General features: G+C 42.6%; 2 protein-coding genes across 5 annotated transcripts in view; both read right to left on the bottom strand.

Annotated features, from left to right (window-relative positions):
• Positions 1-7,638, bottom strand: part of LOC308311709 (solute carrier family 15 member 1-like) — a 41,736-nt gene extending 34,098 nt beyond the window's left edge. Inside the window, exons 1-5 of the mRNA XM_080758495.1 lie at positions 7,597-7,638; positions 5,942-5,967; positions 4,956-5,040; positions 4,305-4,446; positions 1,266-1,385 (exon numbers count right to left, since the gene is read on the bottom strand). Of these exons, the coding sequence (XP_080614621.1) occupies positions 1,266-1,385; positions 4,305-4,446; positions 4,956-5,040; positions 5,942-5,967; positions 7,597-7,603 (380 nt within the window). The 5' untranslated portion in view covers positions 7,604-7,638. The remainder of the gene's footprint in view (positions 1-1,265; positions 1,386-4,304; positions 4,447-4,955; positions 5,041-5,941; positions 5,968-7,596) is intronic.
• A 6,207-nt stretch (positions 7,639-13,845) lies between these two features.
• The window catches only part of LOC308311920 (dedicator of cytokinesis protein 9-like), a 157,543-nt gene continuing 144,990 nt past the window's right edge, over positions 13,846-26,398 (bottom strand). For all 4 annotated transcript variants that reach the window (XM_080758717.1, XM_080758716.1, XM_080758715.1 and 1 more), the window contains 7 exons: positions 25,824-25,937; positions 22,677-22,823; positions 21,160-21,370; positions 17,868-18,058; positions 16,214-16,314; positions 15,797-15,935; positions 13,846-14,784 (listed from right to left, as the gene is read on the bottom strand). In XM_080758717.1, the coding sequence (XP_080614843.1) occupies positions 14,662-14,784; positions 15,797-15,935; positions 16,214-16,314; positions 17,868-18,058; positions 21,160-21,370; positions 22,677-22,823; positions 25,824-25,937 (1,026 nt within the window). In that variant the 3' untranslated portion in view covers positions 13,846-14,661. The remainder of the gene's footprint in view (positions 14,785-15,796; positions 15,936-16,213; positions 16,315-17,867; positions 18,059-21,159; positions 21,371-22,676; positions 22,824-25,823; positions 25,938-26,398) is intronic.

Here is a 26,398-nt window from a genome sequence, read left to right as displayed (position 1 = left end):
ATATGTTAATGACATTTAGGAGCTTTAGAACACTTTCCTGGGGGGTCTTTATGTGTGTAATATGTGGTTTTAGATATTTTAGATTGTAGCAGTGAGCCCGGTGTCTCTGATGTCATGGACACTGGGATCAATTACTTCCTGGACTACATGTGGTCTCAGTAAGACAGACCTCCCCCCTATCCACAAGGAGGAGCAGTGCACCAAAGTATTATGGGAATTGTAGTCCAGGAAGGAAGTGAGCCCAGTGTCCATGACATCAGAGACACAGGCTCACTGTTACAATCTAAAATATCTAAAACCACATATTACACACATAAAGACCCCCCAGGAAAGTGTTCTAAAGCTTCTAAACGTCCCTTTAAAATCATAAATGACAACTTTTTTGTTTTGTTTCTTTCAACCAAGGTTCACGATTTAGGGTTGTTATCAGAGAAAGTAAAAGATGAGTGTTTTTTTTTTTTTAAGTGGTGCAACCACTTCCTTATAAGTGACTATGTGTGTGTGTGTGGGTGGGTGGGTGGCTGTTGGTTGTTTTTCACCACCTGTGCGCAACCTAACACACACACACACACACAAACACACACGCACATATTAACTGTATATATGGTGATTTTGGATGTGCCAGTACAGTACAGTGACAGTGACAGTACAGTAGAGGGGACCCCCACACGGTAACTCTCTGATTTCTCAACCGCGGTGGCGGCTCGTCGGAACCGGGCCGGAACCGTGGGTCTGGAACGTTTCTAATCGTTATTATATTCAACACATTTTCAAGAAACATTCCCCAAATAAGAAGCAAAGATTTGCATGAACAAAAAAAGGAAAAATTCAATGATTCTTTTGAGTAACTTCACAAAGAAGTGAAACAAAAAATCTAAAGAAATTCCATGAATTATAGAAAACAAAACGTTTAAGAAGTAGTGGAAATAGCCGATCTACAAGCTTACAAATAGCTTGTATAGATCGGCTATTTCCATATAGTATAGGCTATAGTTTGGGTTCCCCCCCGGGTGGCGAAAGGTCTATAAAATCTCTGTTTTTGGCTCACGGGGGGTACACATCGTTATAGTGAACCGCGGCCTTGTGGCGTTCCATTCCTTTCTGCCGGCCCAGTACCCATAGTTACCTCTAGGTATTTAAAAGTACCTGGGTACCTATGGAAGTCACACCTCTGATGGGTGTGGTTTAGTCTTAAGGGGTGTGTTCTTTTCACCCACTGTGTAATATAATAAACAGACAGTAGGTGGCAGTGTTTCTCAACTCACACGTGGAAGGTCAGGTTGTCGGGCACGCCGTCCTTGTTGTGGTCCGTGATGTCGTGTATGGCGCTCACAGCCATGACGACCTGTCCCGCGGTGTACACGATGGAGAGGTAGACAATGGTCCTGCACAGGGGAGAGAGAGGAACGAGGAACATCGTCATCATTTTCCGACCGCGGTCGAGATCTCAGATTTCACACAACGCGCACGCCAGACTTCCCGGTCCTGCATAGAGCACCGAAGTCTGACGTCACTTTCAGTAGAGGGCGTCAGTCCCCAGGTTCATGTATTTGTTTAGTTGCATTGAAATCCCCATTGAAGCGATTTTAGATCGCCTCATATAACAACTGTGTTTGAAAAATAAACATGTCACCCCCCCGGCCGCTTCACTCATATGGATATGAAGAATCAACTGACTGAGAGAAAACGCTAATGTTACTGCTTCTGAATTAGTTAGATTTTCGCTAGAAGCAGACTGTATCATATATGAGTGACTGACTGTTGCAAACGATACAGAGACACCTCCCTGACAATAACGCAGAGACAGCTTGTTTATTTTTGGACCACAACGCTTATAGTAGACGATATTAAGATCACCCCATGTTATTCTCCATAGAGAAATTACTTCCGCGAACCAGGGGAATCGTCGGGATGAGCCAGTTACGTCAGGACTTCGGTGCTCTATTGCCATCCCCATAGTTCCTGCTTACTGCATGCATGTGTCCCTACTAGCGATGACATCAGGGAACGACAGTTTTCTATACCTCTGGTCTGTTTAGCCTTTGAGGCAGGACTCCAGAGAAGAAGGGAAGATATATAATCTCATTGTCAGCTCTGTGTATAGCAGTGGCCGGCACACTGCGTTCTTCTGGATCGGACCAGTGAAAAACGGGGAAGGTTGCCGTATATTAGAGAAGTCGATGGGTGGCTCTTCCGAGACAGATTTTGCACTCTCATTAGAAGTAAGTGCCATCCAGCCGTTTCTCAAATGTGTCCATGTAAATGGTAAATGGTGCATTTATATATAGCGCCTTCACCCAGGGCGCTTTACATAGATTGTGCATTACATTCACACATACCGATGGCGACGCAAACCACGCAAGGCACCAAACCAGCACATCGGGAGCAGTTGGTTCAGTGTTGTCTTGCTCAAGGACACTTGGACACTGACTCTGCAGGGGAGCCCCGGGTTACAGCCACTCTACCCCTGCATGAGCCACCGCCACCAATGGCGAGTTTTTTGAAAAACCCTATGTTTCTATGTCAGTGGTGCTCAACCCCCCGGAATGATCTGTATTTGGCCGCGGATCCCCATCTGAAAATATGTTATTCCAGGGACCCCTGGAATAACATATTTTTACTTAGGTATTGATACTTAGGTATGCGGTCTAGCCTAACTTGGACTCAGGGGGGTGGACGCCTCTGCCTTGCATAGTCCCCAGTGAATAGGCATTTTGCCCTTCACTGGTAACCCTATTTTGGAGTAGTTTTAAATAAATTAAGGTATGGTGGGCTGGGCTTTTTACAAAAAAGCCCCCCTTTTAAATACTACACACATACATACATACATATCCACATGCATACATTTCAGAAGTTTTAGCAGTTTTTAAGGACCCACTTTTAGGCCAGTGCACCAGAGCAAACTCTTGCCTTTTTTAAAACCCTACCCATTTTAACCAAATACATACATACATAGATGCAATAATCAAAAAAGACATCAATCAGATCAGTATAAAATAAATCAAATTAAGTAGCCGTTATTGTACGTATATGTGAAACCTCAATACTTGAGGAGAGGATGAATTGAATGATATAAAAACCTTTCTTTATCTATAAACAAAAATAATCTTTGAAGCGTGTTGCCATATCTCCGTCTGTGTGTCCTTAATAAAACCTCTTATCAATCTATTTATACCTTCGTCAGTACAGCTGTGTCATACAACTCTATAGACGGACCTGCCCCCATAGGTTACTAGTGCAGCCGGGAACCGGCAGCCAGCTAAAACTCAACAGACCCGAAAAATGAAGGTCCGCCGGCCCACATCAAACCCTGTACACTCAAGAGAATGTCCGCCGCTGCCACCCTTAGATCTCCATCTATGGAGCTCACCTGCGCTGACATTCCATATGTTGATCTGACCTCATCAAACCCTGTACACTAAAGACATGATGCTCCATATATGGCCAGTACAGAATGCATTCGTGCGTTGATCTGACCCCCCCATGCCAAAGCGCCAGCGCTCGCCCAGCAGTCAAGCCGCCAACGAGACGGATGCGTGGCAAGCGACCGTGCCTTAACCCATTCTGAACGGGAACCCATTTTGGTGTTTTAGCATCATGTTATGCTTTAGCTATTGAAAAATAGCAGATCTACAAGCTCATAGCTAGGTCTGCTATTTTTGAAAAATCGAAGAACGACTGACATTTTTAGAATCTGATCTCAGGTCAGAGTGGGTTAATCAGACCAGTGTGTGTCCAGTGGAAACCTCGTATGAATCTGATCTCAGGTCAGAATGGGTTAATTCTCACCCTCAGGCGTCTTACTGGTATAAGTATATGTCTCTGGTTGCAGAGTGTGGTCTGGTTGCAGAGTTCCGCAGTGCGCATGTCATAATTTAAGGAGGCATGCAGCCAAGCATGACTAGGTCACTACTACGCGATTGGCTGGTGGCGTTTCAGCAACGTTTTTGGGGTCAGACTCCCATTGGCTTAGGCAGCGTTTCAGAGTATGGGATCCGACCCCCATTGGCTTAGGGGGCAGTCAATCATGACTAGGTCGCCAACAGAGTAATATGGCAAGTTGACTCCCATTGTGCTCCGAGTGCTCATTCTATATATATCATTCTACATAGCTCAATGGGATAGTTCCAAATGTTTGGAACTATAGCCCATAGGCACCCGCTTTGCGGCGAGATCAAAGCGTATCGCTGCTCTCCTACTCCACACACTCTGGTCGCTAATAAAAAAACGGGCCTGTTTTGCCCTGTCAGGTTTTTTCACCTGACGATAAAAAACAAACTTGACGTTGTTGTTGTTATACTCACTTGAACTTGCCGAGCCAGGAGTCGGCCACGATGGCTCCCAGGATGGGCGTCAGGTAGCAGAGGGCCACGAAGGTGTGGTAGATGGAGGTGGCCATGTCATCGTCCCACTGCAGGAAGTACCTGAAATACAGCACCAACACCGCTACGGAAAGAGAGAGAGGAGGTGTGAGGGGGAAAAACACAGTTTCAAGAAGCTCCAGTGCAAGTCAAATGTTTGTCAGTGTTGGGGTTCCCACCTGCTCTGCTGTGCTAGTACTACGCAATCTTATGTATAAATTCATGTGTAGGGTATCTGAGTCATTAAATGACATCATTAATGTCATCACTAACATGGTACGTAGATCTGTCAGGTTCTCCTCCAGACTGTCGAACCATTGGCGAACTTGTCTGTATGTTCGAAACTGAATATGGTGGAACTCTTTTTTATTGTATATTTATTTCTATATTATTATTCTTTTTATCTATTGTGTTGTTCTGTACTGTGATATGGATTCCCCTGAGTCTGCAATAAAGAATCAATCAATCAACAGTATACTGTACACTCACCTTTAGAATGACACAAAGTTCCCATAATACTGTACGATGTGAACTTGTTATTCTTATATCAACGTTGATACAATTCACTATAATCGTATATATATATAATCTCACCTCGCATGCCATAGTAGGAGAATCGTTCGCAGAACTCGTTGACCACAATGAAGAAGATGCTGATGGGGTAGCCGAAGATGGTTGCCTGAGAGGAGGAGGAAGAAGTGGACAATAACAAGGAAACGTACCGTAGACGCGTTTATCGTATGTCGAGCAGTCATTATCAGTTACTGGACATTTGGACCGACAGATAATAGAGGTGTTGTCCTTGCTTAAAGGACCACTTCACCACTTTTCAACGTATCTTCATATAATTGGTTCCTCCCTAATGTTCATGATAAAATAACACAATAGTTTTCTATATACTCCGAGTCTGTGTCTCATAGAAGGGCTGTGGGGCAGTTCAGAAACTCCGTCCACCACTGACATCATTAGACAGATTTTTTTTTAAAGATTTTTTTTAAACAATATTTAGATTTGTATTATCGTGAGAATGATGGCTTCCATTTTCACACAACTTTTCAGGACCAGAAAGCCTGCCGTTTCTATTAGCTTGGATTCCACATCGATGATGTCACTGGTGGACGGTGTTATGAACTACCCACAGCCTTCCTATGAGACACAGAGTGGTTTCTGAACTGCCCTCCTATGAGAGACAAACAAATGGTGCCATTTTATCATGATTATTAGTGAGGACCAATTATATGAAGATTGGTTGAAAAATGGTGAAGTGGTCCTTTAATATGTTACTCTACATTCTACAACTATTCAGTGTAAACTTTCAATGTAGACATTCTTTCAGCAGCACAGCCATCAATGCACGCACGCACACACACACGCACGCACGCACGCACGCAGATAGGTTAAAAGAAAAGAAAGCAGCAAAAATAATAATAATAATAACAATTACACTCATCTTTTACTTTCTCTAATAACATGAACCTTGATTGAAAAAAACCCCCCAAGTTGTCCTTTAATTAAGCGAAAATCGAGTGGGGTAAATAATGTCAGAAAACAGACCATTTGTGGAGGCGACAGCAACGTACCCGTTTCTTGGGTTTCTTCCCTTCGTCTGCATGGAAAAAACAAAGAGCAACACTTTAGTTTAGCACAGACTAGAGACCTATAGTTCAACAATGTTAAACAACACTTTAGTTTACCACAGACTAGAGACCTATAGTTTAACAATGTTAAACACTTTAGTTTACCACAGACTAGAGACCTATAGTTTAACAATGTTAAACACTTTAGTTTACCACAGACTAGAGACCTGTAGTTTAACAATGTTAAACAACACTTTAGTTTAGCACAGACTAGAGACCTATAGTTTAACAATGTTAAACAACACTTTAGTTTACCACAGACTAGAGACGTATTGTTTAACAATGTTAAACAACACTTTAGTTTAGCACAGACTAGAGACCTATACTTTAACAATGTTAAACAACACTTTAGTTTACCACAGACTAGAGACCTGTAGTTTAACAATGTTAAACAACACTTTAGTTTACCACAGACTCTAGAGACCTATAGTTTAACAATGTTAAACAACACTTTAGTTTAGCACAGACTAGAGACCTATAGTTTAACAATGTTAAACAACACTTTAGTTTACCACAGACTAGAGACCTATAGTTTAACAATGTTAAACAACACTTTAGTTTACCACAGACTAGAGACCTGTAGTTTAACAATGTTAAACAACACTTTAGTTTACCACAGACTCTAGAGACCTATAGTTTAACAATGTTAAACAACACTTTAGTTTAGCACAGACTAGAGACCTATAGTTTAACAATGTTAAACAACACTTTAGTTTACCACAGACTAGAGACCTATAGTTTAACAATGTTAAACAACACTTTAGTTTACCAAAGACTAGAGACCTATAGTTTAACAATGTTAAACAACACTTTAGTTTACCACAGACTAGAGACCTATAGTTTAACAATGTTAAACAACACTTTAGTTTACCACAGACTAGAGACCTATAGTTTAACAATGTTAAACAACACTTACAACAACAACACAGCAAATACACAGTGTGCAGGTGTATTCTATTGCTTTCATTGATGTCCACTGGCCTACGCACCTGTGTGCATACGCCTGATTTATAGGCATGTGAAAGTTTTCTCCTACAATACATACGGTAATGCCACAATACTAAAATCGAATTGCTCGAAATGAAAGTTCAGAATCGACATTTATGTATTTAAAAATAATAATAATAATAAAAATGGATTGATTTATTGATTAATCAATTCATTCGTTATGTCAGAAAGACTGGCTGCATTGAAGTGTAGCCTATGATTGAACTTTTCATGATCTAGAGACTATATTGTCTCAAAAAGTTTTCAAATATTCTAGTATAATACAATAAATCCCAACCCCTAAAATGTACTGTATCTGTTTATTCTCATACAAATTTCATAAAAAAATAAAAAAAATGAATTCAAGATGAAGCCATAATGGCATCCTGTACTTGCTCCGGCTTCACTGCATCCATCCTGCCTGGCATGCGAGGAATTATCCCAATTCTAACGACTCGACTTAAAATCATTCCCAGGATAACATTTCCAGATGATGTGAGGAGGGTCCATATGGATGTGGTGCCATGCAGTTTGTACCCCATAGCCAGGGTGTCTGTCGGTCTGTCTGTCTGTCTGTCTGCTGCCTATAGCGCTCCAGAAAGGGGACCCACCTGCCATGGTCGCTGCGTCTGTGACTTATAATTCCTGGTCCCTCCTTCAGCGTTATCCTTCAGTAAGACAAGAAAAAGGACCCAGAGACGAGTGACAGCTGTCAGAGAGAGTGTATGTAAAGGACCCAGAGATGAGTGACAGCTGTCAGAGAGAGTGTGTAAAGGACCCAGAGACGAGTGACAGCTGTCAGAGAGAGTGTGTAAAGGACCCAGAGATGAGTGACAGCTGTCAGAGAGTGTGTAAAGGACTGAGGCCGAGCCCAGGGTTGGCCTCGTACTTGTATTCTGCACTGTGACCTCCCACAATGCCACATAGATGCTGGACTGTGCACCTCACACAGACTGTTGTATTATATGCAGTGCATCCATATAGCCGGCTTGGTTTAAATGTCGATTGCTTTATTTTAACTCCATTTCGTCTATTTTGTCTTCCTTTATATCAGTGATTCAGTTCTTGATTTGTTTTGTTATTGACTATTGACTTGTTTTACTTTTATTGTTGTTAAAGCACTTTGTGAAAGAAAGGTGCTCTATATAAATAAACTCTGCTTCCACCGATCGATTATTTTAATTAATTAAATTTTAATGAATTATTTTAAGCTCATGGAATCGAGACAACATCCAGGATCCTGGTGAATCATGGCCATAAAACATTACATTCTGTGAGAAAAATGCATTAAATATATTATCACACACATGGGGGAGAATATGAGTCTGTTATTGCATTAAAAGGCTGCACAATTTACATAGGCAGTATCCTTTTTTTATAACTTATTATTAGTGTTTTTGCTATACATCGTATACTGCAACCTAATATCTACCTATACCAGACCTCACGGCACACAGCATCGTAAACACAGGTGAGTCTGCACACATGAGTTGTGTGCGTGGGTGCATGCACGTGATTGTTCAGCATTAGCGCGTGTGTGTGTGTGCACGTGTGTGTGTGTGTGTGTGTGTGTGTGTGTGTGAGTTATTACTTTATGACTCTGCCTGGGAACCAACACGTGACAGTCTTGTCTTCCAGGGAAACACCTCTACCTGTATGGACAGACAGACTACAGCAGGGGTGGGCAACAGGCGGTCCAGGGACCAGACGCGGCCCCCAGCTCCACTTAATGTCAGAATACTGATATTATAATATTGGTTTCAGCTGTTTACAATTCCACAACATGCAAACATGACCCGCTTTAATTACTTCAGTCTAAATTAGTATAGCTCAATGCCTCAACACAAGTATAATTAAAGGCATTTGAAATGACATAGAAGTGTTAATTTTCAGGATTCCAATTCAAAAATGTGTGTGTGTGTGTGTGTGTGTGTGTGTGTGTGTGTGTGTGTGTGTGTGTGTGTGTGCGTGTGACACTCACTCACAGGTGTGCAGTGACACTCACTCACAGGTGACAGTGCTACCAGTAAAACATCACAATGCAATATGAAAATGCAAAATAAATAAATAAATAAACACAAATAATGAAACAACTAAATCTATTGCCTTTATACTTACCTGGATTAGGGTTAGGGTTACACTTGCATGCTTGAGAGTGGCTGCAGTGATGAATAAACTATAAAAATGAGAATCACAAGGTCACACATTTCTTACAAGTAAGGTTTTATTTAAAAGTTTCAGAACATATGTACAAGAGCAAGTTATTAGATAAAAAAAAATGCATTCTATTTTCATATTTATACTTATAGAATAAAAAAAAACCCAAACAAGGCATCTATTTGACAGACAAATAAAGAAACAAGAGGGTAAAAAAAGAAAACCTCACCCATTGTCTGACCCTTCTATATGTGTCTATGCATTCATTGCACAGTCCATTGTATTTGGTCGTGGTCTTTGGCCCGAGCGGTCAGTATAATATATATCGTAGGTAGGCTAATTTTACAGTAGAAAAAATATTGCACGCACTTTTACTTTAGCGAGAAAAATAGGTAAGAACATTGCGGTTTTTTCTTGGTCTTTACATTAATCAGCTCCCAACAGGCATTTTATTATTATTAGGTCTAAAATAGAATGGAAAAATCTCACGAAGAAAAGATGTTTGATGTCAGCACCTAAGACAAGACGACCAAAGCCATATCTAAAATACATTGTGAAAATATATTTTCAGCATCCAAAATACATTTTCAAACTATATATTCTTTGGCCCAGTTCCTTTCTCTTTTATATATATATATATATGTCTTTTTAAATATAAATGTGAAACGTATAATAATTATGTGGGGTTTGTTGTCCAAGACAGCAGCGAAGATGAAAACCGGATGCTCTTTTGTTTTTCTGGACATAAACCAATGAATCTGCACTAATGTGTCTATTGCAAAATAAACGAGATGAGAAACTTACTGCGCTTCAGCTGAGGAATATTACGCAGGTATACTGCATGTATTACAGTAGTGCCATTTTCTTTTCAACACCATAAAGTGTTCACGTAACAATATCTTGTAACAAAATACTGTGAATGAACGCGACCCAATAGAGCGTCGCAGTCCCGCAACCCTTTCATGACGACGAGAGACCCAGAAGTGAATTCCCCCGTTCATTTTCCTCAGACTTTTCAACAAGTATTTATTTAAAGACGTTTACGCCGCCGGACAAAGCCAACTCGGGTTGTGACAAATCATGACAACAAACACAATATTTTGGGCCGAACAAATCATTACAAAGAAGAAAAACAACTTATTTCTAATTATTGGTTCGGCCCAAGAAATTGTGTTTCTTGTCATGATTTGTCACAACTCCAGTTGGCTTTGTACTACGCTAAAAAGGTCTTTAAATAAATACTTTTTGAAATGTCTATGAGGAAAATGAACGGGGAATCATTTCCTGGGTCCTTAGGGGGGGGCGGGACTGTGGCTACTCTATACGCGACCCACAAGAGAAACACGGATACAAAGAGAGGGAGAGCGTTTGTTATAAGCCAGAACCAGGCCAGTTTGTTTTGCCATACGGGGGAGCTTCGGCCAGGCAGGCGGGTGGAGCTTAGTTAGTCAGTCATGCACAGTTTGCACACACGAGTATGATTGATTAGGTCTAGATTCTGACATCCTGCTGCAGCAGCCCTATAAGCAGACCGAAACAAACTAACTGGCGACGAGCGTATAGTTGCAGCTGGGTCTGAAAACAAGCTTGGAACGGTCGTGCCTGTATTACTATACTGTCCAAAGACAAAAGCAGTGGTTTTCATCCAGTGGGTCTAGTGGGGACCATGCACCAGTGGTCTTTGAGGGGGTTCCTGAGGTGGTCCCCAGCTAAGTGAAGGAGAGTTGGTAACCAAATAGACCCTTTTGGATGTTTGACTCAAATGTAAGATTATTTTTTAAAACATCGGCATTACTTAATTTGCAAGAAGTCTGCACAATTATCAACGTTTACATCTCTCCTAATGGTACCAACTATCAACATCATGTTATCTCTCCTAATGGTACCAACTATCAACATCATGTTATCTCTCCTAATGGTACCAACATCATGTTATCTCTCCTAATGGTACCAACTATCAACATCATGTTATCTCTCCTAATGGTACCAACTATCAACATCATGTTATCTCTCCTAATGGTACCAACTATCAACATCATGTTATCTCTCCTAATGGTACCAACATCATGTTATCTCTCCTAATGGTACCAACATCATGTTAATGGTACCAACATCATGTTATCTCTCCTAATGGTACCAACATCATGTTATCTCTCCTAATGGTACCAACATCATGTTATCTCTCCTAATGGTACCAACACCATGTTATCTCTCCTAATGGTACCAACATCATGTTATCTCTCCTAATGGTACCAACATCATGTTATCTCTCCTAATGGTACCAACATCATGTTATCTCTCCTAATGGTACCAACATCAATACAGCATGGGATTGTGGACAAAATCTGAAACAGAATATTCAGCTTTGGTACTGAGAGGCTAGGGGCCCTATCTTAATCAGTGCTAAACACTTAATCCCAAGACTTCTTTTCCTTTTTTCTTTTACTATTTTGAGAAACATTTTTGAATAGTTCAAATAGACGATCTATAATGTGTTTTTCAAATGACCCAAACTTTGGTATTTTAGTTTTTTCAAAAATATTTTTTTACGGTAGTAAAAAAAAAAAAAGGCAAAGACGTTTTAGGGATAAGGGGTTTGTGACGATAATAGGGCCCTAAATCTCATGGTCATGATGGTGGTCCGTGGCTCACATGCTGAATAAACAAAATGGCCCCTTTGATGTGAAAAGGGTTGAAAACCACTGGATTCACTAGACAGAGTCTCCATGGGAAACAAGAGCACGAAAGATACTGGCGCTGTGTGCGTGTGTGTGTGTGTGTGTGTGTGTGTGTGCGTGCGCGCGCACGCACGCAGGGGGTTCGGGGGTTGAGCTTGAGCGTCACATTTATTTTCCAACCGTTTCGAAGAGCATGGAATGTATAGGGGAAGAAGAGAGGAACCACCAAAGGCTAAACGCTGGTGCGTCCATAAGACCGCTTCACTTATCAGAAGACAGCGTCACTTAGTATAAGACAGCTTCACATAATTGTCACAATACCTAGAGCGGTGCACTCATTTTGACCAGGGACGTGCAAACATAGACGTCAACAGGGGGCTTCGGGCACCTGCCCTTTTACCCCGTCTGTAAAACGACTGCCCTTTCCAGACCACGAATGGACGCATTTACCACACGGTGAAAGAGATGCCACTCCTCTCCTTTCCATGCCATGCCGGAAAGGAAAGGCAGCATTCAGTCTCCTGAAACCTCAGGCTTCCTGAACGCAGCATTTTGAGCGTTGAGCAAATTTGTTTAGAAATCCCAATGTCGCACACCACCACTAGCTAAAGAGTGCTGGGTTGCGCCCCCGAAAAATAGCTGATCTACAAGCTCTCGACGCGTCACAGTGCGACGCGTTGCGAGCTTGTAGATCAGCTATTTGCTATTTTTTGTCCAAAAGTGCTCCTCTCGCGGGATTTCAGCCCCCTGCCTCTCCAACACTCTATATGCACGTCCCTGATTTTGACTGGCACGTCCATTAGCCAATCACAGCCGGCGGTGGTAAGGGAGGAGGCGGGGCCGTGCCCGTCATAGATAGATAGATATAAGAAAGGCTATAGAATGGCTCGCCCCGTGCTGCTGCTGGCCAATGGGGAGCGACGTCGCTACGTGGCGGCCATCTTGCTCCAGTCCAGCTAGCTCGCTCGCTCAGAACATTTTAAATAACCGCTCATAACATTGTGTCTATGGGGCACCATGTACTTTTTAAATAACCACTCATAACATTGTGTCTATGGGGCACCATGTACTTTTTAAATAACCACTCATAACATTGTGTCTATGGGGCACCATGTACTTTTTAAATAACCACTCATAACATTGTGTCTATGGGGCACCATGTACTTTTTAAATAACCACTCATAACATTGTGTCTATGGGCCACCATGTACTTTTTAAATAACCACTCATAACATTGTGTCTATGGGGCATGTACTTTTTAAATAACCACTCATAACATTGTGTCTATGGGGCATGTACTTTTTAAATAACCACTCATAACATTGTGTCTATGGGGCACCATGTACTTTTTAAATAACCACTCATAACATTGTGTCTATGGGGCACCATGTACTTTTTAAATAACCACTCATAACATTGTGTCTATGGGGCACCATGTACTTTTTAAATAACCACTCATAACATTGTGTCTATGGGGCATGTACTTTTTAAATAACCACTCATAACATTGTGTCTATGGGGCATGTACTTTTTAAATAACCACTCATAACATTGTGTCTATGGGGCATGTACTTTTTAAATAACCACTCATAACATCGTGTCTATGGGGCATGTACTTTTTAAATAACCACTCATAACATTGTGTCTATGGGGCACCATGTAATTTTTAAATAACCACTCATAACATTGTGTCTATGGGGCATGTACTTTTTAAATAACCACTCATAACATTGTGTCTATGGGGCACCATGTACTTTTTAAATAACCACTCATAACATTGTGTCTATGGGGCACCATGTACTTTTTAAATAACCACTCATAACATTGTGTCTATGGGGCATGTACTTTTTAAATAACCACTCATAACATTGTGTCTATGGGGCACCATGTACTTTTTAAATAACCACTCATAACATTGTGTCTATGGGGCATGTACTTTTTAAATAACCACTCATAACATTGTGTCTATGGGGCACCATGTACTTTTTAAATAACCACTCATAACATTGTGTCTATGGGGCACCATGTACTTTTTAAATAACCACTCATAACATTGTGTCTATGGGGCATGTACTTTTTAAATAACCACTCATAACATTGTGTCTATGGGGCACCATGTACTTTTTAAATAACCACTCATAACACTGTGTCTATGGGGCATGTACTTTTAAAATAACCACTCATAACATTGTGTCTATGGGGCATGTACTTTTTAAATAACCACTCATAACATTGTGTCTATGGGGCATGTACTTTTTAAATAACCACTCATAACATTGTGTCTATGGGGCATGTACTTTTTAAATAACCACTCATAACATTGTGTCTATGGGGCACAATGTACTTTTTAAATAACCACTCATAACATTGTGTCTATGGGGCATGTACTTTTTAAATAACCACTCATGACATTGTGTCTATGGGGCACCATGTACTTTTTAAATAACCACTCAATAACATTGTGTCTATTTATTTTTTTAAATAACCATAACGTGCTCAATTTCCCAAACCGATTTTCACAAACGGTTTGGTTTGTTATAAACGCCAGAGACGTCAGCATAATTACATGCTTTTGATATGACAAAACAACACTAAGCAGATAAACATCCTGAATCACATAGACACGTCGATAACCGTTTGTGATAAACCAAACCGTTTTAATCGAGGTATTTGAGCGAGTAATTTTTTGGTTTGAGCTGCCATAGAACAAGAACAAGATGGCCGCCAGTGAACCGACACAGGAGACTCCGCCTTGCGTCCATCTATCCTTTATACAGTATATATATATGTCTATGGTGCCCGGCCGGCCGTGGTGACCCTACGGGGGTGAACGTTCCAGGGTCAGAGGATGGTGGTGGAGCCGGTGTGTGCGTTGTTGGCGCTGGTTGGCGTGCCGCTGATGGCGTTAAAAATACCCACGGAGTCCGACAGCGTTGTCCTGGAGCCGTCGTCCACAGGGTTGATCTGTTAGGACAGAACAGCAGACAGGTGGGAAAAAGTATACTTGAGTAAAAAATATCAATACTGCAATATAGAACTATACTCTGTTACAAGTCAAAAGTTCCGGAATTGTACTTAAAAGTGCGTATGTGGCCTCAAAGCACTTCTACAAAAGTAGAAAGTACTTATTATGCAGCAATGGGATGTATAAATGTTTCGAAAATGGTCGAAATGTGTATAGGGCGTAAACGTGAATAGTGGGTAATAATCAAAATCTACAGAATAAATAGTATGTTTTTAAATAACTGCAGTGTTTAACATTTGCCTCAATATTTACTGCAAAATATATACATTTTTGCATACAAAGTGGAAATTGCACAGTAGGAGGAACACACATTTCTTATCAACATATAGACATTACGTAGAATTTGCATAGACTCGATTTAACAGCAACACAAAAATGAAAAAAAAAAATTACCATCCGATCTGTCCAGGTCAGCAGAGAGACGGGAGGAGACGAGAGGATAGGTTAGTGACATGATGTTCAGAAGGAGAGCAAAGAGGACGCGTTTCCATAATGCCGTTATAACATTTTATTAGCCACCAAAAAGGAGAGAAACACTGAAAAAGCAGAGGGTTAAGATGCGTGCGTGAGGAAGCAGGTCGTTAGTAGCTCTCTGGGTTTGCATGATGTTCGACGAGTGGTGTCTAGTACATAGATCTTTACAATAAATGCCGCAATGAAAGGAAACTCAATGTGCTATTATATGCACGCAGAATAACTCTTCCTACTTCAGGTGTTCCCGATGATACTAATTAAGGCTCTGTTCCCTTTAGTGTGCTGTGGTTCTCAAACTTGGAACGGAAAAACGAGACCGCAAGGACCTTTTCTGTCCTTTTGGACTCTCTTGAGCTCTCTGCATAATGGCGGACAGCTCTCTGTAGCGTTTACCTGTTCGTGCATAATGGCGGACAGCTCTCTGTGGCGTTTTACCTGTTCGTGCATAATGGCGGACAGCTCTCTGTTGGCGTTTACCTGTTCGTGCATAATGGCGGACAGCTCTCTGGCCAGCTCTCGGTAGCTCGCCTTCATCTCGTCGTGATATTCCTGCTGGTCCTCTTTGATCAGACGCTCGTTGATCAGCAGCGCCTGGCCGCAGGCGTCCACAAACTGCCTGAAGACAAATACACACACACAGCGGCGTTCTGACTATCAAGCGCACGTACGCGTGGCTCAGTTGTACAATTGAACAGGTAATACGTAAAGTGTGAAGTATAAGACGCCCTGAGGGCGAGAAGCGACCACTCCCTAAAGGGTGAGGTCCCGAACCCCTAACCCAGGCTTTAGAAGACATTCTGTAGAATCGTCCTCAGGTCCAAATGGGTTACAAAGTAAGGAAGCAGATTGAAAAGGAAGTCGGGGTTTGTTTGTACGAGAGGAGACATCAAGTACCTGAAGACCTCCTTCAGTTGCTTGACCTTGTTGTCAGGATACTTCTTGGCACTGCTGTCATCTAGGAAGGCTCTGGCGTAGGCTAGCGGACCGGCATTCACCTGACACACACACACACACACACACACACACACACACACACACACACACACACACACACACACACACACACACACACACACACACACACACACACACACACACACACACACACACACACACACACACACACACACACACACACACACACACACACACACACACACACAGGTCAGTACAGGACTACACTACTTCCTTCCTAGAGACTACAATGATGATTGATTGATTCTTTATCTAAGTGTCATGCTTCCGAAGAAGCCCAGCCCATTAATTATGGACTTACAGGACACCTTTTACACTTTACACAATGACAATAAATGGCGATAAACCCACATGACAGTTCATCAAACAATGATCAGGTGATTACTAAACTAACTGATACCCCCCAAGATTCGTACATGGCACACTACAGATTACAGATTACAAAATGCTAGCCTAGATGTTGTCTCAGTATAAGACAGCCCATCCCCTAATGACCCAACAGTACACTGGGTCTAATGACCCAACAGTACACTGACCCAACAGTACACTGGGTCTAATGACTCAACAGTACACTGGGTCTAATGACCCAACAGTACACTGGGTCTAATGACCACAGTGTAATGACCAAACAGTACAGTGTAATGACCCAACAGTACAGTGTAATGACCCAACACAGTGTAATGACCACAGTGTAATGACCACAGTGTAATGACCACAGTGTAATGACCCAACAGTACAGTGTAATGACCACAGTGTAATGACCACAGTGTAATGACCCAGCAGTACAGTGTAATGACCACAGTGTAATGACCCAGCAGTACAGTGTAATGACCACAGTGTAATGACCCAGCAGTACAGTGTAATGACCACAGTGTAATGGCCCAACAGTACAGTGTAATGACCACAGTGTAATGACCCAACAGTACAGTGCAATGACCACAGTGTAATGACCCAACAGTACAGTGTAATGACCACAGTGTAATGACCCAACAGTACAGTGTAATGACCCAACAGTACAGTGTAATGACCACAGTGTAATGACCCAACAGTACAGTGTAAAGACCCAACAGTACAGTGTAAAGACCCAACAGTACAGTGTAATGACCCAGCAGTGTACAGTGCAATGACCCAGCAGTGTACAGTGTAATGACCCAGCAGTATACAGTGTAATGACCCAGCAGTGTACAGTGCAATGACCCAGCATTACAGTGTAATGACCACAGTGTAATGTCCCAACAGTACAGTGTAATGACCACAGTGTAATGACCCAACAGTACAGTGTAATGACCCAACAGTACAGTGTAATGACCCAACAGTACAGTGTAATGACCACAGTGTAATGACCCAACAGTACAGTGTAATGACCCAACAGTACAGTGTAATGACCACAGTGTAATGACCCAACAGTACAGTGTAATGACCCAACAGTACAGTGTAATGACCACAGTGTAATGACCCAACAGTACAGTGTAATGACCACAGTGTAATGACCCAACAGTACAGTGCAATGACCCAGCAGTATACAGTGCAACGACCCAGCAGCACCGTGTAACGACCCAGCAGTGTACCGTACCTGGACACTGATGCTGCCCTGCAGCTTGAGCTGCAGCCGTATCATGTCCACGTCGGAGGCCGAGCAGAGCAGCCGCAGCTCGGCCACCTTGGCACTCATCTCGTCGATGGCCACCTCGATGGGGCTCATGTCCGTACCGTGCTGGTACATGACGGCGATGCGCTTCTTCACGTACGGGAAGCAGTGGGTGGCTGGAGAGGGGAGAGAGGGGTGAGGAGAGAGTATATATATATGATGATTTTGGGTGTGACAGTACAGTACAGTACAGTACAGGGACCCCCCACACGGTAGCCTGGAACTCACCTATGCTTTTTATGGCATAGGCAGCTCCCGGCAGGATCCGCCGGGAGAATATATGCGCAGCTGCGCGACATGAGACTAATTACTTAGAGCGACAGAGAGAGAGAGGAGCGTGTGTGTGTACATGTGTGCGTGTGTATGTCAATTTTACAAAGGTGCAGACAATCAGAAATCAGCAGAGAGTGAGCAATGTTTGCGCTACTCTATGCCGAATTGAAGTGGACTCAGACCCAGACTTTTTTTTTCTCCCTGGAAATAAAAACGTCTGGGTTTCCTAGGCTACCCACACGGTAACTCTGTCATTTTTTTTCAACCGTTTCGGACGCGGGTGCGGCTCGCCGGAACCGGCCCGACCCCATGGGACCCCCACCACTCACTTCACACGGGTGTTCTCATGTGTGGCTAAAAAAACTCACTGGCTGTTTTTTAGACTGAGTGGTGCTTTGAAGTGGAGCCTTGTGGAGAGGAATGTGCAATGGAGAAGCCGAGTTATTTTTTTTTATGTATTGGATTGTTATATATAATTGTTATTTATTGGAGAACTTGGTTTGCACCTTACTTTTTATAAAAACACACTTTTCAAGTAGCGCACACACACACACACACACACACACACACACACACACCCCCTCAGGCAATAATAGAAACCCAGGAGATAATATCTCCTTCCTTATCATATTATGATAAGCGAAATATGGCAACGTCAGCTGCTACAGTACGTACTGAGAGTTCAGTACATGAGTGTGTGTGTGTGTGTGTGTAGATTTCACCTCCAGCATGAATAATGAATATTAACCCCGTTTAGACCTGAGGACGATTCTACAAATGTCTTCTAAATCCTGACAGTTCTCTGAAAACCCCCGTGTTTCTGTGTCAGTCATTCTCAAACATTTTCATTAAAAAAATTATATGTAATTGGCCACCGACCCCCCATCTGAAAATATGTTGCAAAAACGTTCACTCTGAAAGAACACTGTATATATCCAATGATTTGCGCCACATTTTCAAGGTTTTTCTAAAAAAAAAATGCAGATCTACAAGCTCATAGCGCGGCACCGACGAGCTTGTAGATCTGCTATTTTCCAATAGCTATAAAGTGTATAACATAATGCTTATAAAAACACCAAAAGGGGTTCCCCCGCCCCGGAATGGCGAATGAATGATTAACAGAGTCTGTGAACATTCCGTGAACAACAACAGCACACACGCTGGTTTTTGAGAATACATAAACACTTGGATTCCAGGCATTCAGTGAGTCATTCGGCCGTGGATTATTAACACGACGCGATAACGGCCTGAACTTTGGGATTAGTGATAAAAACCCCACCCCCCTGTTTCAGGACAGCACATTTTACTTTTTGAGTGGTGCAACCACTCCTACATCCAGCAATGTCCGTGTACCTGTTTGTTTGTTTGTTTGTTTGTTTGTGATGTAGGTAAATGAGCACGAGTATGTGACTTATTAATAGCAGTAGGGGGCGCCAGAAACAGAGAGAGGGGTAGTGCTGTGTCTCTAATGAGAGAGAGAGAGAGAGAGAGAGAGAGAGAGAGAGAGAGAGAGAGAGGGGGGGGGGGAATTGCACCACTCAGTTCACACGTGTGTGATTTTTTAGTTTTAGTCACACAGTCTCTTGAATAGTTTTCATTTAGTTTTTTAGTCACACGTGAATGTTTTAGTGTTAGTCTAGTTTTAGTCGACTACATATCATACGATTTAAAAATGAAAATGTGTTTCGGTGGGCCTTGATGACGTCGCACAACGACTGAGTTTACACTAGCTGAAAATAGATCTACAAGCTCACAACGTGTCGCTCTGCTTGTAGGCTAGTGTCAGCATGTAACCAAGTGTAAAAATGACTTATACTGGATCTCTCGTCCACTAGTCCCCTCCTAACATTTTAGTCTAGTTTGTATTTGTTGACAAAACTGTATATTTAGTCTTAGTTTTAGTCATCACAGCATAGTTTTTATTTAGTTGTCGTCAGTGAAAAAAGGTAATTGACGAAAAAAACATGGTCATAGTATTAGTCGACAAAATCAACACTGTACAGTGGCGTAAAATAAGTGCTGTACTTAAGTACAGTTTTGATTGAATTTATATATATTGTATATCCTCATAACTCGTAAAATGTTCATTTCTCAGGACATCTTTAAGGAAATGAATAAAACCTAAACGATGCAATATATTGCCTCATCAAAGTTGGTGTGGTGACTTTAGATATTGTCAATTACTTGCATGAGAAGGAGAGAGGTGTGGTGGAGTTAGTTGCTTTAGCAGACAGTTTGAGGGCCCAATGGAGTTAAGAGGTTTTGTCTAATGCGTTTTTTTACTACTTTCCATTGGTTAAATATTTCCGAAACAACACACAGACGTAAAGGGTGTTTATTTACGGAAACAAAATCAAAAACCTCAAAATGTTACGAGGTTCCCTCCGGGGGCAGCAACTATAATTTTGTGAAATTAACGGATGGACGAACGAAAGTATATAACGGATTGAATATTCACGTTCGTAACGTGAATTCTTTGAAGGAAAAATAATAATTCTAAAACGGGTAGTCCCAATACTTCATTCTGATTGGCTGGTTACCGTCACGTGACCGGTGTAAATTTCACCGATAACCCACTCCTTCAATCACTTTGTATCATCTTGCAGCCTTGTAGCTGAACTGGGGAAGGGGAGCGCTTGATTGATTTACAAACACATGCCGTGCGGGGCGTCTATAAGCACCGCCCGGCTCATATGACTGTGAATGTGTGGCTCCAGGCAGCCCCGTAAAAACATCAAGCGCTATTCTCCCGTCACATAGGCTATACTTGCCGAGCACAACAAGGAAGTTATGTGGCTCGCTCTGGTAGCGCAAAGCGTAGCTATACTTTTGTGAATTCAATAGTTTTATTAGGTTAATATGGTATACATATGTTTGTAACCGTTTTAGAAAAGCAATAAGCAATAATAAGCAATTAAGCTTATTGCTTAAATCAAACCCTTACTGGTGAGGACGGTCCTGCGCTTGCACTGCTCCTCCACGCCGCCCTGCTTCTTGCCCGACACGGTGAAGGGCGTCTCGAAGACGAAGCGCCGGATGTTGTGGCTCTTCTCGAAGTCCGTCTTCCGCTCCTCCAGCTCCTTGTCCTCCAGGTACGGGGTGACGTGGGTCACCTGGATGTAGGCGTACTTGGAGTCCAGGTCCTTCGGGTTCACCTGTGGATGGACCCCCCCCAAAAAAGGGCACTTTTAAAGGGATTGTGACATAAAAAAAAGGTTTTGGAATTGTTCTTAAGTTTTCTAATCTCAATTGCACCCAAAAAACATGAACTTTTAACATTTTCATTTTCTGTGATCTGGGGTTTTCTGGCTCAAACAGGCCTCTGATTTGCCGGCAGTTTGTGATGTAAGATCCTGCAAATCCCATATATGTCAATGGGATTTGCCAACAGATGTCACTGTTTTCACTGTTTTGCCTGTTTTCATTGTAGCTCAAAAGGCTTCCAAACCCCAAAGAAAACTTCAGACCACAGAAAATCCACTGAATGTTCAAAGTTCAGGTTTTTTGGGTGTAATTGAGGTCATAAAACCTAAAAGAAAAAAGAAAAAGAAAAATAAATGAAAATGAATGTCATAAAACCTTTAAAGAAAAATATCGAAAACAGCGGATCTACAAGCACCCAACGCATTGCGCTGCGATGCGTTGAGAGCTTGTAGATCAGCTATTTTCGGGGGACGTGACCCTCCCCGCACTCTTTAGCTAAACGGAAGATGCGGGCGTATACGACATGGATTTCTACGCGTATGACGCGATTCTTTCAACGCAAAAATGTTGCGTTGAAGTTCAGGAGAGTTCTGGAAAAAAAGGGAATTCTCTCCTGCTGCTGGCGTGGGAAAAAAAAAAAGAGAAGGCATTTTGCATTCTTTTCCACCATGCTGGACTGGTCTGGAGAGGGCAGCTTTTTTATTTATTTATAATTATTATTTTACAGACAAGTAAAAGGGCAGGGGCTCTTGGGGTTCACCTGTGGGGGGCCCCGATGTTAACTTTAGTTAGTTGATTTCATATTTCTTCAATGTTGTTTTATGCATTTTTGCGTTTATTTTCTTTATTTTGTTCCGGGTTTTTATGTCATGAAAGGTGCTCTATAATTAAAGTTTGTTATTATTACTGTGTACACACACACACACACACACACACACACACACACACACACACACACACACACACAGTAAAACATTTCACATCCAACGATGGACTGAAACATACGTCATCAGTCCAACACATCTAAAAATATCAACATGGTACTTTGAGCTATTAGCAGTTGAATAATTATACTGCATGAGGTAGAGAGGATGTTTGGTAACCATGAAACAGTCCTTGAAAGCGGCGCCATAAAAACCATAACCCGTTACCGTACCCATAAAAACCATAAAAACCATAACCCTACAGTGTGTCTGCCCGTTACCGTACCCATAAAAACCATAACCCTGGCTACAGTGCGTCTGCCCGTTACCGTACCCTGCCGGAGTCTTGGATCATCTTGACATTCTCCTGGCCAAACTTCTCCGAGTAGAGCTTGAGGAGCCTCTGGTTGATCTCCGACAGCGGGGTGAACTTTGGCTCCTTGTAGATGTACTCTTTACCATCCTCGTCCTCAAAGAAACCCTACGGGGACATGAGGACATTTAGAAACCCTGGGGGGGACAGGAGGATATTTAGAAACCCTGGAGGGGGACAGGAGGACATTTAGAAACCCTGGGGGGGACAGGAGGATATTTAGAAACCCTACGGGGACATGAGGACATTTAGAAACCCTGGGGGGGACAGGAGGATATTTAGAAACCCTGGAGGGGGACATGAGGACATTTAGAAACCCTGGGGGGGACAGGAGGATATTTAGAAACCCTGGAGGGGGACATGAGGACATTTAGAAACCCTGGGGGGGACAGGAGGATATTTAGAAACCCTGGAGGGGGACATGAGGACATTTAGAAACCCTGGGGGGGACAGGAGGATATTTAGAAACCCTGGAGGGGGACATGAGGACATTTAGAAACCCTGGGGGGGACAGGAGGACATTAAGAAACCCTGGAGGGGGACAGGAGGATATTTAGAAACCCTGGGGGGGACAGGAGCACATTTAGAAACCCTGGGGGGACAGGAGGACATTTAGAAACCCTGGGGGGACAGGAGGACATTTAGAAACCCTGGGGGGACAGGAGGACATTTAGAAACCCTGGGGGGGACAGGAGGACATTTAGAAACCCTGGGGGGACAGGAGGACATTTAGAAACCCTGGGGGGGACAGGAGGACATTTAGAAACCCTGGGGGGACAGGAGGACATTTAGAAACCCTGGGGGGGACAGGAGGACATTTAGAAACCCTGGGGGGACAGGGGGACATGTCACTAATGTATTAATTCACACTGTAGCGTACAGTATCTACACCATACAGGTGATATTGTAAAGATGAGTATGTGGTTGGGACTGTACACAAACCTATAGGCTAATCTTTTTTATTTGTATTTTAATAATGTAGGATAGGTTGGTACAAGCACAAACATCTATCCTTGACACGTAGCATGTGTGCTCTGTTTTGAAGACGTGTCACGAGGCATTATGTGTCGTTTTGCCTTAACCGCTAAGCCATCGACGACCGTGCGGACAGCTCCTTTTCAAGTTGTGACCACATGAGCACAGCTGGGAGATATAGTGGAGAGACAGCACACGCTGCCTCCACCCATTCACATTACTGTACGCTTTCAAGGGCATACGGTATATGTCACTATAGGCGATAAGCTACTGTAGCTGACAAAATACATCAAAACATCCACACTGCAATTAAAAGCCAAAGCTATACCACCAAGGCCTCTTGTAAAAGACACATCAAAACCGGGGGGGGGGTCTACAGTCATGGCAAGAAACCTCCCACAATAATGCACCATGAAAATGGGGAGGAAAGAAGACAGCAGAAGTACTGCTAAATGGATGTACAGTAACATGGTGTATTCACACACACACACACACACACACGCGCTAAACGGATGTAAAGTGTATTTATTCACACACGCAGACATAACAACTATACTCAGTCATAACAACTCAAAATGGAAGATGGTCTGAAAGCGTTCGGTGGATAAATAACAGCTTGTGTTGAGAGTGGAACCCGACGGACTCATTATCATAAAAAGAGAACGCAAGGTGCCACACATCAGTGGCTGATTATCATCACAGTGTTCAATGAAGAGTTTAACGACAGTAGCAGTGCAGATATGGGTATACAGTCAAAGATTAACTTTGGCATTTCAGGTACTTTAGCTGATGCACTTGTGCAGAGCAACTTGGAATTAGGCCTCTGGACGACCAGAAGAGATGAATGGGCATTACTGCATTTTAACCACCCTATTATTTTGTTTTGTTTATGCACTATGGAGGAGACTTGGCCCCCTCTACTTTTTGCCTCTCCCAACAAATCTCTTCACCAAAAAATAGCTACGGTGCAAAGCTCACAACGTGTGACGTTGCGACACGGTATAAAAGCTATTTTTCTGCGAACGTTCGTCCACTTTTGTAAACGTTTGTGCGTATTATGACAAGCACAGAACACAGGGACACATGGAGTTACTCGTATGTGTAATGTATATGTATTATGTTTTATGTATGTATGTATATGTCGCAAAACACTAGATTTGTGAACTTAGATGGGAAACGATGTATTTTCGAGCATTCCCCCCCCCCCCCCCCCCCCCCCCCCGAGTTAAACCAATCGAGAACCATTGCAACCAGAGCACCACAGCGAGTAGTACCCAAAGGAAATGTTGTGAGGAGGACTCCTTGAAGCAACATCAAATAAAGACAAACGACAGGACATATAGGGTGAAATGTTACAGTGGAAATGAAAGTAAGCCACAAACACAAACAGGCAAATCTTGCGGGGACACTTACCGCGGCCTTATTGGAGGAGGAGAGAAAAACAGAAAGAGGTCTATTAAAAAGACAGCTGGTGTGTGTGTGTGTGTGTGTGTGCGTGTGCGTGTGTGTGTGCGTGCGTGCGTGCGTGCGTGCTTATGTAGGCTACTGCATACAGTACGTTTCACATGTAAAGTGTGTGTGTGTGTGTGTGTCAGCGTGTGCACGTATGTATGTACTGCATATGTCCCACATGTGAATGTGTGTGTGTGTGTGTGTGCGTGCGTGCGCTGCATATGTCCCACGTGAATGTGTGTGTGTGTGTGTGTGTGTGTGTTGATACATAAGTGTGTGCATGTGTGAACGCATGTGTGTGTATGCACGGAGCAGGGCAGATTGTAATTCAGTTAGTGGTGTTTGTTGTGATCAGCAACATAGACAGCATTCATGCTTTGCAACAAAACAGACAAAGAAAAGATAAATCAGTTAGTTTCATTCATAGCTTCATGAATTTAATTGAATTCACGTTAAAAAAACACATTAAATCCCTCCCTATACAAACCCATTGTAACTTCAGACATTTTAACCATGTTAGATTCATCGAAAACACCCAACCGTTTTTATGGTGATAAAAAATACTTTAAGTCATCTTAAAATATATCTACTTGGTAATCATGTACTGTAAGTGCGTATGACAACAAACTTGAACGTGGGAGAATTGAGGAATGCGACGTTTTGAACACAATGGAAACTCACCTGTCCAAAGAAGGCCACTCTGAAGAAGGTCCCCAGCAGGCGTTTCCCAGAATGCATCACCTCCATGACTTTAGTGTAGGCGCGGTGCAGCGTGTCATACAGGTGGGTCAGTTTCTGAGACACGAAAAAAAACAACAACACCCATAATGCATCATCTGTAGGCGCGGTGCAGCGTGTCATACAGGTGGGTGAGTTTCTGAGACACATGAAGAACAACAACCCCCAGAATGCATCATCTGTAGGCGCGGTGCAGCGTGTCATACAGGTGGGTCAGTTTCTGAGACACATAAAGAACAACATCCCCCAGAATGCATCACCTGTAGGCGCGGTGCAGCGTGTCATACAGGTGGGTGAGTTTCTGAGACACATGAAGAACAACAACCCCCAGAATGCATCACCTGTAGGCGCGGTGCAGCGTGTCATACAGGTGGGTCAGTTTCTGAGACACGAGAAAAACAACAACACCCAGAATGCATCACCTCCATGACTTTAGTGTAGGCGCGGTGCAGAGCCATTTAATAGAGGGTTTGCGCGTGACATCATCATCAAACCAGGAAGTTATGCAGGAAGGCCTA

Source organism: Protomyctophum bolini, assembly GCF_963924005.1.
Source record: "Protomyctophum bolini genome assembly, chromosome: 24".
Classification (NCBI taxonomy): domain Eukaryota; kingdom Metazoa; phylum Chordata; class Actinopteri; order Myctophiformes; family Myctophidae; genus Protomyctophum; species Protomyctophum bolini.
This window is presented reverse-complemented; position numbering and strand designations above follow the sequence as displayed.